At 43.0% G+C, this 15,404-nt stretch overlaps 1 protein-coding gene across 3 annotated transcripts in view; it reads right to left on the bottom strand.

Annotated features, from left to right (window-relative positions):
* The window catches only part of LOC102783667 (regulator of G protein signaling 12), a 44,963-nt gene that overhangs the window by 1,379 nt on the left and 28,180 nt on the right, over positions 1 to 15,404 (bottom strand). For all 3 annotated transcript variants that reach the window (XM_087837196.1, XM_006807724.3, XM_006807725.3), the window contains exons 7-17: positions 13,877 to 14,020; positions 13,063 to 13,245; positions 12,824 to 12,971; positions 11,990 to 12,087; positions 11,525 to 11,716; positions 8,402 to 8,475; positions 8,160 to 8,286; positions 7,632 to 7,728; positions 7,320 to 7,375; positions 6,716 to 6,827; positions 5,930 to 6,481 (exon numbers count right to left, since the gene is read on the bottom strand). In XM_087837196.1, the coding sequence (XP_087693322.1) occupies positions 5,930 to 6,481; positions 6,716 to 6,827; positions 7,320 to 7,375; positions 7,632 to 7,728; positions 8,160 to 8,286; positions 8,402 to 8,475; positions 11,525 to 11,716; positions 11,990 to 12,087; positions 12,824 to 12,971; positions 13,063 to 13,245; positions 13,877 to 14,020 (1,783 nt within the window). The remainder of the gene's footprint in view (positions 1 to 5,929; positions 6,482 to 6,715; positions 6,828 to 7,319; positions 7,376 to 7,631; positions 7,729 to 8,159; positions 8,287 to 8,401; positions 8,476 to 11,524; positions 11,717 to 11,989; positions 12,088 to 12,823; positions 12,972 to 13,062; positions 13,246 to 13,876; positions 14,021 to 15,404) is intronic.

Genomic DNA, 15,404 nt, shown 5'->3' on the forward strand with positions numbered 1-15,404 from the left:
GACATTCAGTAACTGTAAGCAACAGAGAACAAAATTTCTGCTAGTGAATGCAAAAAGTAGGTAGGTGCCAAGTTAAACCTTTCTCAACTTTGAGGTGTGAGATTACCAATAAGAATGAAGGACAAGCAACCAAAGCCTGGAAAGTCCACCAGTGATCACCCGTCAACTAAAAAGCAGCCAATAGGCAAATTGCTTCTAGTGTGAGCGCCCATGTCCACCAAGTTCACCAACAAAAGATCCTGGGGAATAGTTTTCTAACGTTATATGCAGGATGATGTTGGGAAATAAATAAGCAGACCCAACAGCCAAGTAATCATACTTGTTTGAAGTCCACTGCCTCAGGCGCGCGTGTAGTTAGCAGTAGATGGATGAGCCACAAAAATAAAAAGTGAAACACATGGATGTCCACACGGACCATCACCCTGTCTGACCCAAGCAGAAGGTATAATCACGCTTTAGAAATCCTAATACTCTGTAAGCTACACCCGCTTTCTGAAGTCAATGCAGGAAGTGCTAAAAAACCGCAGTTCCATTAATGGCCAATTGGAGCTGACTCCACTCCCCAGAGACTGCCATGTTAAACAATTTGGACTCAGCTAATTTCCTCTTCCTGACAGCATTTCATTTTGGGGTTTTTTGACAAATAATGTACAAACAGCCTGCCTGAAAACACTGCACTCCATTTTCGGTGGGTAAATTTCAAGTATTAATTAATTTGTTAGCACTAATTAGTGGCTATCTAATTAGCAGCTATCTAATTAGCGCGATGTGCAGCCACACATTTTGTGCAGTTTCGCAGCTTGACAACCATGCTTGCTGGTGTTAACCAATATTCAATAACTTGGTAATTTGTTTTGTCTGGGTAGCTACTTTCATCTTTTTGGTACAGTCCGTTTACACCGGGCTCAGTGCAGCTCCTCTTACCTTATACTTTATATGTTGATCTGTTGTTTAACAGAAACACTGAGTGCAGCTTTAGATAATCAATGTGGTTTCCAAAAATGTTCATTTACACAGGAGTGACTGCACAGATGTGCAAAACTATTCATTCTTGGCCTTCACATCTCTTTTACCTCTCATTACACTGGCTGACGGCCAGATTTCAAAAGCACTCAAGCAAAATCTGTCACACCGTGCGAGTGCACATTTTAACTCCACTTTGCTTGATTTTAAGTTGAATAGTGGGCTTATTTTTTTGTTTTTTAAGCATTCTATAGTTGTGTAATCATCCCAGCTGTTGTCATGATAGACTTGATGACATAACCACTTCTGCTTAAACTTGCTCAACTTTATAGCTGGTTCGTCAGAAAGATCGGACTAAAAACTGACAGGATTAAATATGTACAGTATTGTAAGGTACATTGTAATGTATGTACTGTACAGTAATTCAGTGCAATAAAATCTGATGCGATACATCTGAACATTACTGTCTTTATTTCCTTTAACCCCAGAGATGCATGACTTCATCGCGAGTCCCCTACAGGATAATAAATAAAACATGCTCAAACTTCCCCTCTCTTCGCTAATGCAAGCGCACTCAAGAAGCCACAAAGCCAGCGTTTCTTTTTGATGCTGGTGTTACAACTACGGGTGATAAACTTTCCACATCTCATGTGAACCATGTGGCCTCCAGAGACTGTAAACACACGGACATAAGCACTACACTTCAACACACAGATGCTCTGAACTCGACTGGCTGTTATACGTTGCTGTCCGATATATATGTAAACACTGTCAGTGAGCTCCAACAGCTGACCTCATAGACCCTCAGCAAACCCAACTATCCTGCAACAGCTTGAACAATCATACTTGGGGGGTGGGGGAGAAAACCTACAAGTACTTTTCCGGTTGTGTAATAGTTTCCAGCACTCGCGTTTGCTGGTTTTACCTCATTTTGCTTACAAAGCATTTCTAGTGTTACTTGAATTTTGCTTTGCTTGCTAATAGGGCAATACAAGTGGATTATGTTCAGGCCAATTATTAAATAATAGTTAATGGCTATTTTACGCAATCTATAGAATGTGAGAGAAAATAGTGAAGACATAGGTTTTCACGAACCCTACCTTTAATTAAAGTCTTATTCTGTTGGTACAAAATAATTTGGGGGTAATTCAGTCCACAATCACAGAAGAGGAACACAGCAAACCCTCACACCTACAGACAAACTTTAGCCTGGCTGGAACAATTAATCAGCTATAAAAATTAATTTATGTCAAAAGAATAATGAAGTCGCAGTTTGTTTTAGCTCTAGTCACAAACTAGAAAATTTGGGAAAGGCTTCTCTGTTCTCAGCCCCCACAGTGAGGTTGTTAATATCACAGTTTGTTAAAGACCACTGACTGAGCCACCTGGCTTTGTACTGATATGTTAAACCTTTTAATACTACTCACAATAAACCTACAAGATAGGGTTTAAATATGGTTTTTGCTTATAACATAAGTTTTATTTTGCTTAGTCATGGGAGATCAAACTCATGCAGCCATTACTCAAATGTAATTTCTGGACCTGGTGTGTGCACTTCTACCATTTACACATACACGCTTCTCATGCATGTATTCAGTAGTGTGCTTGCTGATTGCTCTGCACCATGTGATAATGAGGCACAACTGTTTAACATGGCCATTCCTCCTGTGGCAACTCCTTTCAGCAGCCATGGCGGCAGCAGGGCGCTGAGCTCGAGCAGCCAGAATGGAACGGAACCAGCTCCGGTCCTCACTTAGTCTCCCTGCAAAAGATCCACATCAAGCTCTCCTCTGACCGCCAGATGGATACTAAGGCAGGCCCGGGGATCAGCAGCTGTCGGCTTCGAGGACAGAAGAGGAAGAAACGGGTGAAGCGGGCTTGAAGGACAGCTCAGTGGCATGGTGCCTCAGGTGCAGGCAGCTGAAATCGAGTCATTACAAAGCACTTTGTAATGCCCTGAGATAGAGTCTCAACTACCCCAAGGAATCCTTTAATCTTCCCTCAGCATGAGTGTATAAGAAGAAAAAGAAAACTCAGGACAAACAAGCTCTTGTCGTGAACTTGCTGAATTATTCACTTCTGTAATTTATTGCTTAGTATTCAGACAAAGATGGCCACCTGTTCTTGTTTATGAAGAGGGCAGCATTATTGTTGACTTAACTAAACACACTTTAAATTGAGTCTGAATCAGTGCTGCGTAGAGATACACTGTGTAATGTCGCCCCCTAGTGGGCATTCTATTCCCCACAGAGCCGTGGAGTAAGAGGGAGCATCAAGTTCAGCCCTGGTTCTCCATTCTGGTTTTGTTTTTTATAGTTTAATTAGGGCTTTAATTTAGACTGATGTGCCCATTAAAGGTACTAAAAGCTTCAGATCACTGAAGAACTTTAGCCTTCTTTTGGATTCAAACTATATGCAGTTCAAGATATTTGTGTAACTGTCATGTGTGCACACTGGTGACTTTCCAGTAGAATTAGAGGAAATGTGAAAAATGGTACCGCGTGATGCACTTCTGCTGCTGTAGAAAGGATGTCTTTGACTTTCTGCATGACATTAAAATGAGATCCATGTCGAGCTACCAAAGCAGCAATTACTGTATTCTTATTCTCTCAGAACAGCAGAGGGCGTCAGTCTAACAGTAATACAGAAAGCGAGGAGACATCTCTGCAGTGCCTGAAGTCAGCAGGATGACAGATAAAAGAAAAGGAACGCTGCTACTGCACAACATTGGCTTCGCTGCAGTTGGAATTAAAGATGCAACTGTACTCTGTGGGTGGTTTACTTTGTCTTAAACTTATAAAGAAAGCCAGCGAGCTTAACTTTCCACCCAAACTCAAATGTAACAACTTCATAAAATCTAAAAAGTGAGAAAGTGGAGGCGTTTTAGCTCGCTGTGCGCTGTACAGATCCCAGCACAGCCTCGGTGATACCAAGGTGGCAAACTGCGCTAAAAGCGTGGCCGTACCGAATCACTGCTCTGCTCCCGTTCTAGCAAGCGAGAGAAAAGAGAAACGGAGAGAAAGAGGCAGGGAGATAGATGAAAACCAGTAGTGACAGTTTCTATCTGTAGCTCAGACAACTCGTGGATAAGGTTACCATGGCGCCCGGTGGTGGGAAGAATCAGCCTGATGTGCTTAGCAACCAGAAAAGAGGAATGAGGCTGTATGAAAGCTGAAAAAGCTTCGATTTATCCTCCTCATCTTGTGTGTGTAAGCCCTGCTTTGCATTAAAAGCGTAGATATGAAGACAAGGCAATAAGGTCATGTTTGTGCCCCTTTAAAAAAAAGTGCTTTGAGGTGCATCAAAAAGAGCAGCCAGAGCTGCTCTGTAGCTGGAACACAGGAGTGTGGTTATCTTCTTTTCTGACGACTTCACAGCGTGTCAGGAAAGGCTTCAACTCAAAGCCGCGATCATCACATGTAGGATATCAAAGCAACACTGTCACAGATCAAATCACTACTTCACTTCACATAGCATCACAGACAACACACACATATGCACGGAGGAGCGGGGGAAAAAAAACACATAAAGGCGGGAGATGGCCATGCACTCAGAGCACGATGAACCAATGCCGAGGCAAAGCTTTGCAAACCCAATGCGAAACACACACACACACACGATCAGCAGTGGCCCAATTTAAAGAAATAAAAGTAATATGTGTTATATCATCAACAACAGCAACAACAAGAAGCAGGTCGGCTGAGCAACGACACCGAATAAACACACACCACACCGAGAGATCCTAGGAGTAAAAAAAATAAAGACACCCAGCGAGCAGTGACACTGTGTGAGCGCGCACGAGGAAGGACACGGAGGAGTGGGAGCTGATGAGAGGAGGAAGCCACAAGACAAGAACAACAACAAAAAACAGAAAAAGAAAAAACAAATTAAACAAAAAAAAGCTAAGAGAGAACAGGAGGAGGCATGTGGAGGTGGAGAGGACAAGCGGCGGGTGGCGGGGAGAGAGGGGAGGAGTGGGGGGGGGGACTGATGTCACAAACGTGTAAAAAGACAGACGAGAGTGATTTCCAATTCTAACATTTATTAGATCTATTCAATCACAGGTACAGAGATTATTGGCAGTGATTATCTACAAACAGGCACCTAGAGAGCGAATGAGCCTGGTAAAGAATGACAGGCACTTCAACAATGTCACGAACGCCAAGGAGCACTTGTCCTCCAATGACTAATAATTTTTCACCGTTACTCAAACTGCTACAGCATGAGCTGTTTAATGGCTCACCGGATTTGTAGCATTGCGTAAAAAGAGAAAGAAAAAAAAATCTAGCTTTTTGACACGGACATTGTTGAATTGCTCTTAACTAGAGGAGGTGGAATGGATAGGGATACAGCATTTATATGTACCGACTGTTAGGTATTTGCAGGTCCAATACTGTGCAGCAGTCTGGCTCAATTTTCTTTTTTTTGTACATGAAAGCTGATCTTTTTTTTTTCTCCTCTGATTTCTAACCTTCGGTACAACATCTAGCGTCCACATAACTGTCAAATATTGATCGTTAATCTCTACGCATTGTGTATATTTCATTGATATTCAACAGATCTGCAATCAGTCACATTTTGCATGCACCCAAAAGGACAAAATATATCACTGGAAATCCGCTAATGTCAGTCACATGTTCAACAATTTGTGGCGAGGGAGGTGATGTACAAGTAAACGTTACTCACGGAACAAAATACACAGGTCGTTATTTACAGATCAATCTTGAGTAGTGTAATCATCATGAACAATCACACACATGCTTTGCTGAGCTTGATAAAGACGAATCAGGCAAACTGAGAAAGAGTCGATATCAATTTGTCATTAAAGTGCATCAGAGTCAGTGTAGAGGGAGTTTTATTGTCAAAGTGGTCCTGTTCCTGACCACACACATGCATGTACAACACACACACGCACAAGCACACACGCAAACACACCGAGTGTTAGGTTGTTACACTGCAGAAATACCTGAACTGGACTTTCCCTCTTCACCCGTGTCTTTAGCCTGGGAGCAGGGCGGTGGCGGGGTGAAGTTGGCTGCAGGCAGGCTGCTATCGAAGGACGACACAGGGGATGGTGAAGGAGGCAGCAGGGTGGGGCTGCTGATGTCGCCTTCACCGATGAGAGTCAGGTCGGTGTTGGCGTCCTCCTCCACGGTGCGGAGGGTTGGACGGGTGTCTGAGGGCCGGAGGATGGGGGACATGTGAGTGCCGAAGGTTGGGTGGCGTGGAGGCGGCATGAGGCACCGCCTGGAGTGTCCGTTCGCACTGGAGCTAAGAGAGGAGTCGAGGCTCTCCGAGCGTAGGCTGGAAGTGAGGGGGCTCCGGGAGGGAATGCCATTCTCTCGAATCGGCTTCAGGGAGTTGGGGGTGGAGCAGGCCAGGTCAGAGGACATGGAGACAGAGGAAGTGGGCGGAGTCAGTCGCAGGAAGTCGGGAAGCACTAGGTCGTCTTTGTTCAGGAGACCACGCTGGTCGTTGGCTCGGGTGCTCTGCGCCCGGCTCAGCAGCTCAAAGAATTCTGGAAAACACAGTTCAAACACATTTCCTCACTTGAAAGTTTCCAAACACACGGAAGAATAGGATTAGTGTGACGTGCAGCAGAGCGGCCTCGCTCCTCTTAAGAGAAAAGAACCCTCATGGAACTAACAAAGACACGAGTTAGTCCTAAAGGCAAAGCAAAGCTAAGAATTCCACCACAAGTTGAAAAAAAGAAAAGAAAGAAAGACAAATAAGGAGAAAAAGGGGGATTTACCTTCAGCTTCATCTATATTAATCTTTTTCTGTTTTCTCTTATCCCTTGGGAGTGCTGAGTCTGGTCCACTTGGCCTCACAGAAAAGTCCTTTGGTGCTGACCTCTCATCTCCCTGCAGATTCAACAATAACAAGGCACTCTATTAAGGGGATGGAGGGACGATGTGGTGTGCGGGGAGGTCGTAAGGGGTGGGGTGGGATGGGGCGAAGCTAAGCACGAGCTGCTAAGCACCCTACTGAGCAGTTTGTCCAGATTTAATGAGACCTTCAGGTAAAGATGAGCTTGGTCCATCTGTCGGGTGTGTGTCTTTAAGGACCCTGATAGAATCCAGACTAAGCAGGATCTGCCTTCATATGGTGCAATAACTCGAGCGGAGAAAACAGGAGCGAGTGAGTCAGCCATAGGCAGTGTTAGGAAGAGGAAGACCCCAAAATAACAGTAATAATAATAATATAAAAAAAGGAAGTAAACACCAACTGATAGCTTAGCATTGGCTCAGTGTTAATAATGTTATTAAATGATGTTGCAGAAGCAGCAGCAGAAAAAGACAAAAACACCTCTCTTTTTATCATTGTGTGAGAATAAAGATGTGACGAGTACTCACTGTCGCAGAAAAACTCCGGGTTGGGTGACTTTTTAAGGAGGAAGACTTGGATTTGTCTATTTGAGAGAGAGAGAGAGAGAGAAACAGAGAGATGTGTACATGAAAAAGTCATTGGGGTGAGAAACTGATGAGGAAGAGCGTGAGACAGAGAGGGGAGGAGAGGGTGCTTGAGGCGTAATGAGAGAGACGTCTTGCAAAAACTCGTACACGTTAATCAGCAGGATGACAGAGGTGGGCGTGATTTACATTTTTCTGGTACCTTGATGAGAAAGGACAAACCAGTTTTGTTTTTGTTTTTTTGTTCCATTCTACCTTTGACTGAACAGGGATCTGCTCGCTCCAGCACAACTCGCAGGCCGTCCAGACTCGATATGGGGGCACCCAGATCCAGAGGCTCAGTCTCGCCGCTCTATTATAAAACAAAATTTGAAGGTCAACATGTTAGTATCCTCACCTGTTGTGCGGAAATCTAAATACTGCTGCCGCGCGTGTTCCTTTGCTTAGTTTATAAACCACCTTTCAGCTCTGGTCTACTGTATAATACAGTTATAATGCCTGGAAACCCACAGGACTAAAATAAATCTGACAGGGGTTTAGGGGGAGGAGTAGAGAGTCGGCATGTTTGAGGAGTGTCGTCATTCTTAATTATAGCCCCGGTGTTTCGTCTTAGCAGGCTGGGCTGAGTCAGAGTGCTAACCACTGTGTAGAGATGGAAAAGGATGCGGTCGTTTTACCCCCCTAACCATGATACTCCACCCTGTGGCACAGTCACACACTACACAGGCTGCTGTCTGGACACACGGGAGCTTCAAAAGGATTAAGGCACTGGGGACAACTTACTATTTTGGCAACAAGATCAGCGAGGTGGAGACCATATTTGGCCACCACGGGCCGCAGGACCTCAGTGACTGGCTTGGTTGGCTTGGCTTTCAGCCCCACGGAGCGGTTAATGGGCACCAGATCCAACCTACCAGTGAGCCGAGAGCATCAAAGTAAATGTGACAGCAATGAAAGCAGAAACGCAAAATGAGAAACTGAAGGCGATTAACAGACTCAAGGGAACACTGATCGGTTGTTCATACCTAAACAATGTGCGCTTCTCCAGTCTCAGGTCTCTGGAGCTTAGTGTCATACAGTCTTGGTCCAACACTAAAGGCTAAGAGGGGAAAAAAGCATAAAACTGCACATTAGCAGCACACAAAGAGCCAGGATCAAACACAGCATTGAGCGCTACAAACAGCAATGAAAAAAACAAATTGTCTGTAATTCTCTTTTTGATTCACTTCACAACTTATATTTGCTAACAAGGACTCCTCAGGTGTGCTGTACCCAAATATTTAAGTGTCTGGATTTGGAAATATGAAAAATATCTGCCATCTTAGCTCGAGTACGAGGCTTCTGTTTCACACTGAGCCCTGATCATCACACTTCACTTCACCTCATTCTCGCCGTTATTAGAATCAGTGACTTTTCATGCACCTCTAACGAGCTGCTGTTAGAATTAACGGCCTAGTGAAAAATCTTCTGCTTCTTTCTCTCTCCGTCATCTTTTTACGAGGTCACACGGCCAAGATTGCGGCACATCCATCATCTTTTTTTAAACAATATTTTTGTTGTTTTTGCAGCAGCATACAAAGATTTGTTTTCACAGTAATATGCAGCAGTAGTAAAAACACTCCCCCCCCCTCACCTTCCACCCCTGCTCTCTCCCAAACCTACATCAAATAAAAACACATAAAATGTGCATACATTCATGCAGTATGTGGTATTTATACATCCATCATCTTTAAACTGTGTACACTAATTTTGTCAAGATGACATAAAAATTATAAAGTCACAAGACACACCCCGGCCTGCTGAAGTTCTTTTTTCAAGGTAATTATTAGAGATGGCACGATACCACTTTTTTATGTCCGATACCGAAATCATAAATTTGGATATCTGCCGATACCGATATGAATCCGATATAGTGTTTTTTAATCAATAAAACTGTTTTTTTTATCTTGCTGCATTTTGTATAAGTTCATACTCAAGTTTAAAAACAAACAAACACTAAAGCTATTCTGTTATACCTGTATGTAAAAAGTACACTGCACCCAAAATATTTCATAGTTCAGCAATACTGATCAATCTAATGAACTTAAACCTACTCCATCCTCCCTATTCTGGTATTTTAAAGAGTAAGCAACCTAACCAATAAGGTTGCAAACTCCCCCACAACCTCATGATGCTTAATCGACGTAATTAACTTTAATTTGATGCAATGTGGAAAAAAAATGCACAGATATCAATTATTTTTCAAGATTAAATTGATTTAACATCTTTCTTCAACAGAACTGCAGACTGCACAGATGGTATCTTCCCAAAGGAAAAAGTACTATAGCTTACTAGGGTATATTAGACTTAACAGTTACTATATACAGTAATGGACTTCTATACTTTTTACATCAGTTTAAAACTTTGGGTGTAAGAGTCAGATAATTATTTATTAAAAGCTAGACATTTTAAATGAGAATAAGAAGGAAAAGTATGTCTTTGTGCCCCCTTTTCCCTGTTCATGCCCTATCGGCCCCCCTGGCTAAACTTTGCTAGATCCGCCCCTGCACAGTTACCAGCCGTCAGCTACCTAGAAAAGGATCCTGGTGTACAAAGTAATATTAAATAAATTCTAACAACAGATTAAACATGCTGCTGTTGTTCAGCCTCTGGTTTCCTCTTTCTGGCGCGAAGTGGGCCAAAAACAAGAAGAGAGACGGACTCACGACAGAAAAGCCGATCAGCTGATCATTGATCAGTTTCATGATTGAAGTAGCAGCAGGAGAAGGAGGGAGAGAGAAGAGGCAGTCGCTCCATATATATCAGTTGTTAAGCTTAACGCTGGAATGCTTTACAAACATTCAGAGACGAACTTACACACTTGCTTTACTTCTCTCTGGAATCACTTCCTCGGAGATGAAATGCCGGATTGCTAGCGAGGCTACAAATACACACAGCCGCTCTATCACGTGACGCACACTGCTCCGACGTGCTACGGTTATGAGCCGAGTTACGCCATGTCACAAGTTTTGTGAGGTGCTTTTTTGATATTTAATGGATCGATTACATTTTTTAATTTCTCTCTGATATCCAATCCAGTAATTTAGGTTAGTATCGGACCGATACCGATACGTAATATCGGATCGGTCCATCTCTAGTAATTATGTGCATTTTTGTTTTGTTTTGTTTTTGTAATTGTGAAAAATGTCAGCTTGACACTCTCCTCATTCAAAGTAATGATTATCATGTTCACTGTTTCAAACTTCATCAGCTTTTACTGAATAATTATGGGTGCCCCAGCTTATATTAGAGAGACACACCTCCCTGTACTATCCAGTGCCTGATAGATATATCAATAGGGCTAATACTTCTTTGGGGGGTTCCTGGAAGCACACCTGCTTCATATTATTAAGCATGACACAAGCAATCCTTTATCTTAAAATTAGATTTTTGAAAACTGGGTTTTGGCATAGATGAGCTTCTCAGAAGGCTGATCATTTTCTGATCTATCGGTATCAGTATTTCTAAAGGCCAATGAAAGACAATTTTAAGAGGTTACACACTTTGTCCACAGAGGACACATTGGAGCATCTGTATTGGCAACAGTTTTAGAACGCCACAAATGCAACAATCAGCTGATCCCAGCAAAACAAGGAGTGTAAATTAGTAATCTGTGAATCGTTGTAACAAGATAACGTTTAAACTGCGTTGTCATATTATGTCAGTAAGGAATCACAAATATTTGCACATAACAAATTTTAGGGAAATACATCTGTTTCATGTATCTGAAAATAAAAAGAAATATTTGCCAACATATTGGCTTTTCAAGTAACCGAATATTGGTATTGCTATCAGTCTTAAAAATCCTATATCAGTCAGAGTAAGCAGTAAACAGAATGTGACCTCTATGTGAGATAATGTGTTTCTTCTACCCTTTCTTTGATGACTCTCAGATAGTTTTTGGAACCAAAGCTTTGTCTTTTTCCTTCTGATAAGTTCTACAGAACGTCAAAAGTCTCTATTTGGGAGAGACTCCTAAAGGCTACATTTTATTTTCTTAGTGTAAGCACAGCTGAATAACTCCGCTCAAATTGTTTCTGTAGCAGTGCTTAGCTTACTGGGACAGCAGCAGCAGATGTATGCAGCATTTGTCAGCAGTTTCTTCTCACCTTATCTCCTCCCACCAGGAAAAGGTCAACGGCGGCAACATTGACACTAATGTTCTGGCAGAGTTCTTGGAGGACTTCCCTGATGGAGGCACCTGGCCGAAGGCTGACAGAAGAGCAGGAGCCGTTGGGTAGCAGCACGCTGCACTGTTTGGGAGCACGTTCCCACGCTCCAACCGAGTGGCGATTATCAGACTATGGTCAAAGAATTAAAAATAAAAAATAAATACTTTTTAATATTATATATATATATATATATATATATATATGTATATGTGTGTGTGTGTGTGTGTGTGTGTGTGTGTGTGTGTGTGTGTGTGTGTGTGTGTGTTTTCTTCCATGTGACCCATAAACAAAAAAACTCCATGGTTTGAGAAGTATATAAAAAACTGCTGTGGCCCTATAATAATAGCTTCACCAGACACTGAGCTCTGTGTTGCCATGGTGACCTGTCCATAGGAGTCTTACCTCAATCTTGCCAGCGGAGCAGGAAATGGGCATCTCCAGACTGGTACCGGATGACAAGGAGCCCTGGGACTCCCTCCTCCCATTACTGCCCCAGTAATCTGCACAGAGCAGCGCAGAGTACGACAGATTAGTGCACGTCAGAGAGACATGAGCGCACTGCTCATTTTACATGACACTTACAATATGCAACACCGACGTGTAATATGACTAATAACAGTGTTTCAGTATCGAAGTTGGTCACTGGAAGATTTTGGCAAACAGAAAGGCGCGTTTTATCAAAGAGAATAAATAAAGGATATGAGTGGGAGTTGGAGTTTCATTTCAGGACAAATGCATTTAGAGAGTGTAAAATGTATATTTAGTCACATTAAGTAAGAACAGAATGAGAATGAGAAAGAAACTACAAGTAATCATTACTGATGTAAGCCTAAAAGTCAGAAAACGGAATTGTAGTTGATTTTAAAACCTCACAAAAGATTAAAGTTTATGGCCATTTTGCATCATAGTCTTAAATAAAATCAACCCAAAACATAATAACAACTTAAAAACAAAACAATAAAAAACACTAAGACTATCTTTTAAACCCTTCCTTGGGCCTCCTCAGTGTGTCAGGACGCAACAAGTATGTTTTTGCCAGGGTACCAGTGGTACGTCTGTGTGTTTCTCAGTGTGTGAGAGACTTCCAGCTGTGTTTCTTCACTTCTACCCTGCATGTATCTCACTCCAGCCCTGGAGCTGGCACTGATTTGGTGTCTTATTCAAGGACAGTTGAGCACTGCAGACGTTTGTGTCGGGGACGTTTGAAACATTCACCGTTGTCAGTTCACCCCTTACCGAGGTTAATGTCTCCGATGTCCTTCTTCTTTGGACCCTTCCCAAAGCTCCTGTTGCGCGACCAAGAGAAGAAGCCACGTTTCTTGTCGGCGCTCTCGTCTCTGCAGTCTTCATTCAGTGACCTCCCCGAGCGCTGCTTTCTGACGTCCTGTGGATTGGGAGGCAAATAGACCCGTTATCCGTCAGTCTGGACAACAACCGCACAACTCCGTGAGAGGTGTCTTTAATAAATGCTATACCTTTTTGGGGGTCGACAAGGTGGAGCGGTCAGAGCTGGCACTGTGCTTTGAGGGGGCGGGGCTGCAGGGGATTTGGTAGGGGTCCGGCAAGGGCTGACCGTCCATCTCAGCACGCATGCACTCCTGGTAGAGGGAGGACTTGAGGAAACGCGAATAGCTGTCAAATTTCATCAAGTTGAAGATCTGCAGACGTGGCAAGAGGGGGCGATGAGTAAGACATTGCAAGTGAGGATTTGAGAAATTTGGACCAAAAAAAAAACATAACTAAATAAAAAGAGAAGAGAAGATGTGCGATAGACAAAAAGCTGCTAGTGTTAACATATGGTTACAGCTCGTGTTTTGACAGCGGCCTTAACGGTTAAAATTTAATCATACTCATGTGCACACTGAAAATATACAGATCTCTGACTGTGTGTCTATGGGGCTGTGTGTACAGTATGTGCTAGGTTCTCTGTGGGTGTATGCCAGTTTGTGTTTATCTCTCTGGTAAAGCCTCAGAGCCCTTTTGTAAACAAATGCAGATGGCCACCAAAAAAAAGCCAATATGCTTGTGCTAAGTGACTAAAGGCTAGATGAGAACAGAACCCCCTACTGCACGCAGAATCCCTCCTCCATTAATACTGTCTAGAAAAGGCTTGATCCTCAGCTTGATACCAAACAACTGAAGAATTCAAATGAGGTTCTCACAAAGGGCCTGTCACTAAAAGTCAAACTGTTTGTTGAATGTTTTGATTACTGCGGGAGCACCGCATTATTTATCCGCTGCCTCATTTGGAACACTAATAAATAAACTCAACAGCTGTCTCGTTGCTACCTGTAGCTGCTGGGTCTTGAACATGTCAGGCCTTGGGGAGGTTAGGACGTCATCGGCCAGCTGGGCTTGGCTGTCGATGTTGACCGGCATGGTGGCCTTGCTGGACAGGAAGCTGTTATAGATCTCCCCTGCTCTCTGGGACAGCTGCAGGAGAGAATTGTTGAGAATTTCAAGAAAAACCACAGAACATTTTGCTGCCAAATGCACCAGCTTTCTGAGTGATGCATTTGAGGCAAATAAATGACCCTCAAGATGTGATGAGTGTGTGTATTATGCTATGCTACAGTGACCCAAACACCATCATGCTTGTTTTATGGTTTGTTTAGCGATTTCCCCCCCAAAAAGGGTATGCATCTAATGGAAACATGCTTGCATGCAGTCCTTAAACAACCCAGAACCATGCAGCTCTACATAGCTTGAAGGTGATTGGTTGAAAAAGTGGACCGAAACAGGGGAGTTAATGGGAAAAAGCACAAAAAAAATCCAAAATAAGACCAAAATAAAGCATGAGAAGCACAGATGGTGGCCGCAGCACTTTTTTTGACTGTTTTTAACACTTAGTTTCACTTCAGCTTTTCGCATGTTATAAGTTTGCCCTTTTCTATGGCTGGCTGAAGGACCAAAAAATTTACTTAGCCCACATACTGGCTGTTTGTGACACTGCCCCCTAGTGCAGTAATCAGCTACATGTAAGCGATATCTATTACAGTTAGACGTATGCACAACTCTTTTTAGAACCTTTCTTGTAACCTGGGTAAGTGGCTTATGTCTTTGGCAGCATTCATTTATACTTTTGCACGCTCTTAATGACCTTGTGCGTATGTCCAAGTGTTGTATATGCAGCGCCAGCCACAATAAAAAGAAATTAAAATCCTGGGACACTGTTCTTTCCGGGGTTCTCACTTTTTCTTGTGCTTTTATTCCCCTGTGAACCTTCATAATGAGGGTATGACTTCTTCCTTATACTAAAGTCATTGTTGATAATATCTCAGTAATAAAAGTGCAATAGTTGCCGGTTGCGTAGATGCGTTTATGTAGTTACATTTCCAGGTACGTGCACATCAGGTCATGGCGTAAGTTACTTTGTAGGGTCTCAGGGGGGCTACCTAACTATGATGTAGATTCAACTGTAAAGCCGTCTGTAGGCAGTGCATACGACCACACCATGTTAGAGCCTTCCCTCTCTTTTTGGTTTCCCTTTCAAAAGTCCAGTTTAAGAGTCTACATCAGCTAAGTGAGCAGCTTGGGTTTAGTCTGAACCTTTTAGAGAGAAGTACGTAGATTAGCTAGAGTAGCTGAATCTTGAGTCACTGGTGGTGGTCAGAGGGCCCGGTGGCGCCAGTGTCCGGCAGCCTCGCCTCTGTCAGTGCGCCCCAGGGTGGCTGTGGCTACAATGTAGCTGCCATCACCAGTGTGTGAATGGGTGGATGACTGGATGTGTAAAGCGCTTTGGGGTCCTTAGGGACTAGTAAAAGCGCTATACAAATACAGGCCATTTACCATTCAAAATAAAAGCTCCACATACGTT

Source organism: Neolamprologus brichardi, chromosome 3, assembly GCF_056152115.1.
Source record: "Neolamprologus brichardi isolate AB-2024 chromosome 3, ASM5615211v1, whole genome shotgun sequence".
NCBI lineage: Eukaryota > Metazoa > Chordata > Actinopteri > Cichliformes > Cichlidae > Neolamprologus > Neolamprologus brichardi.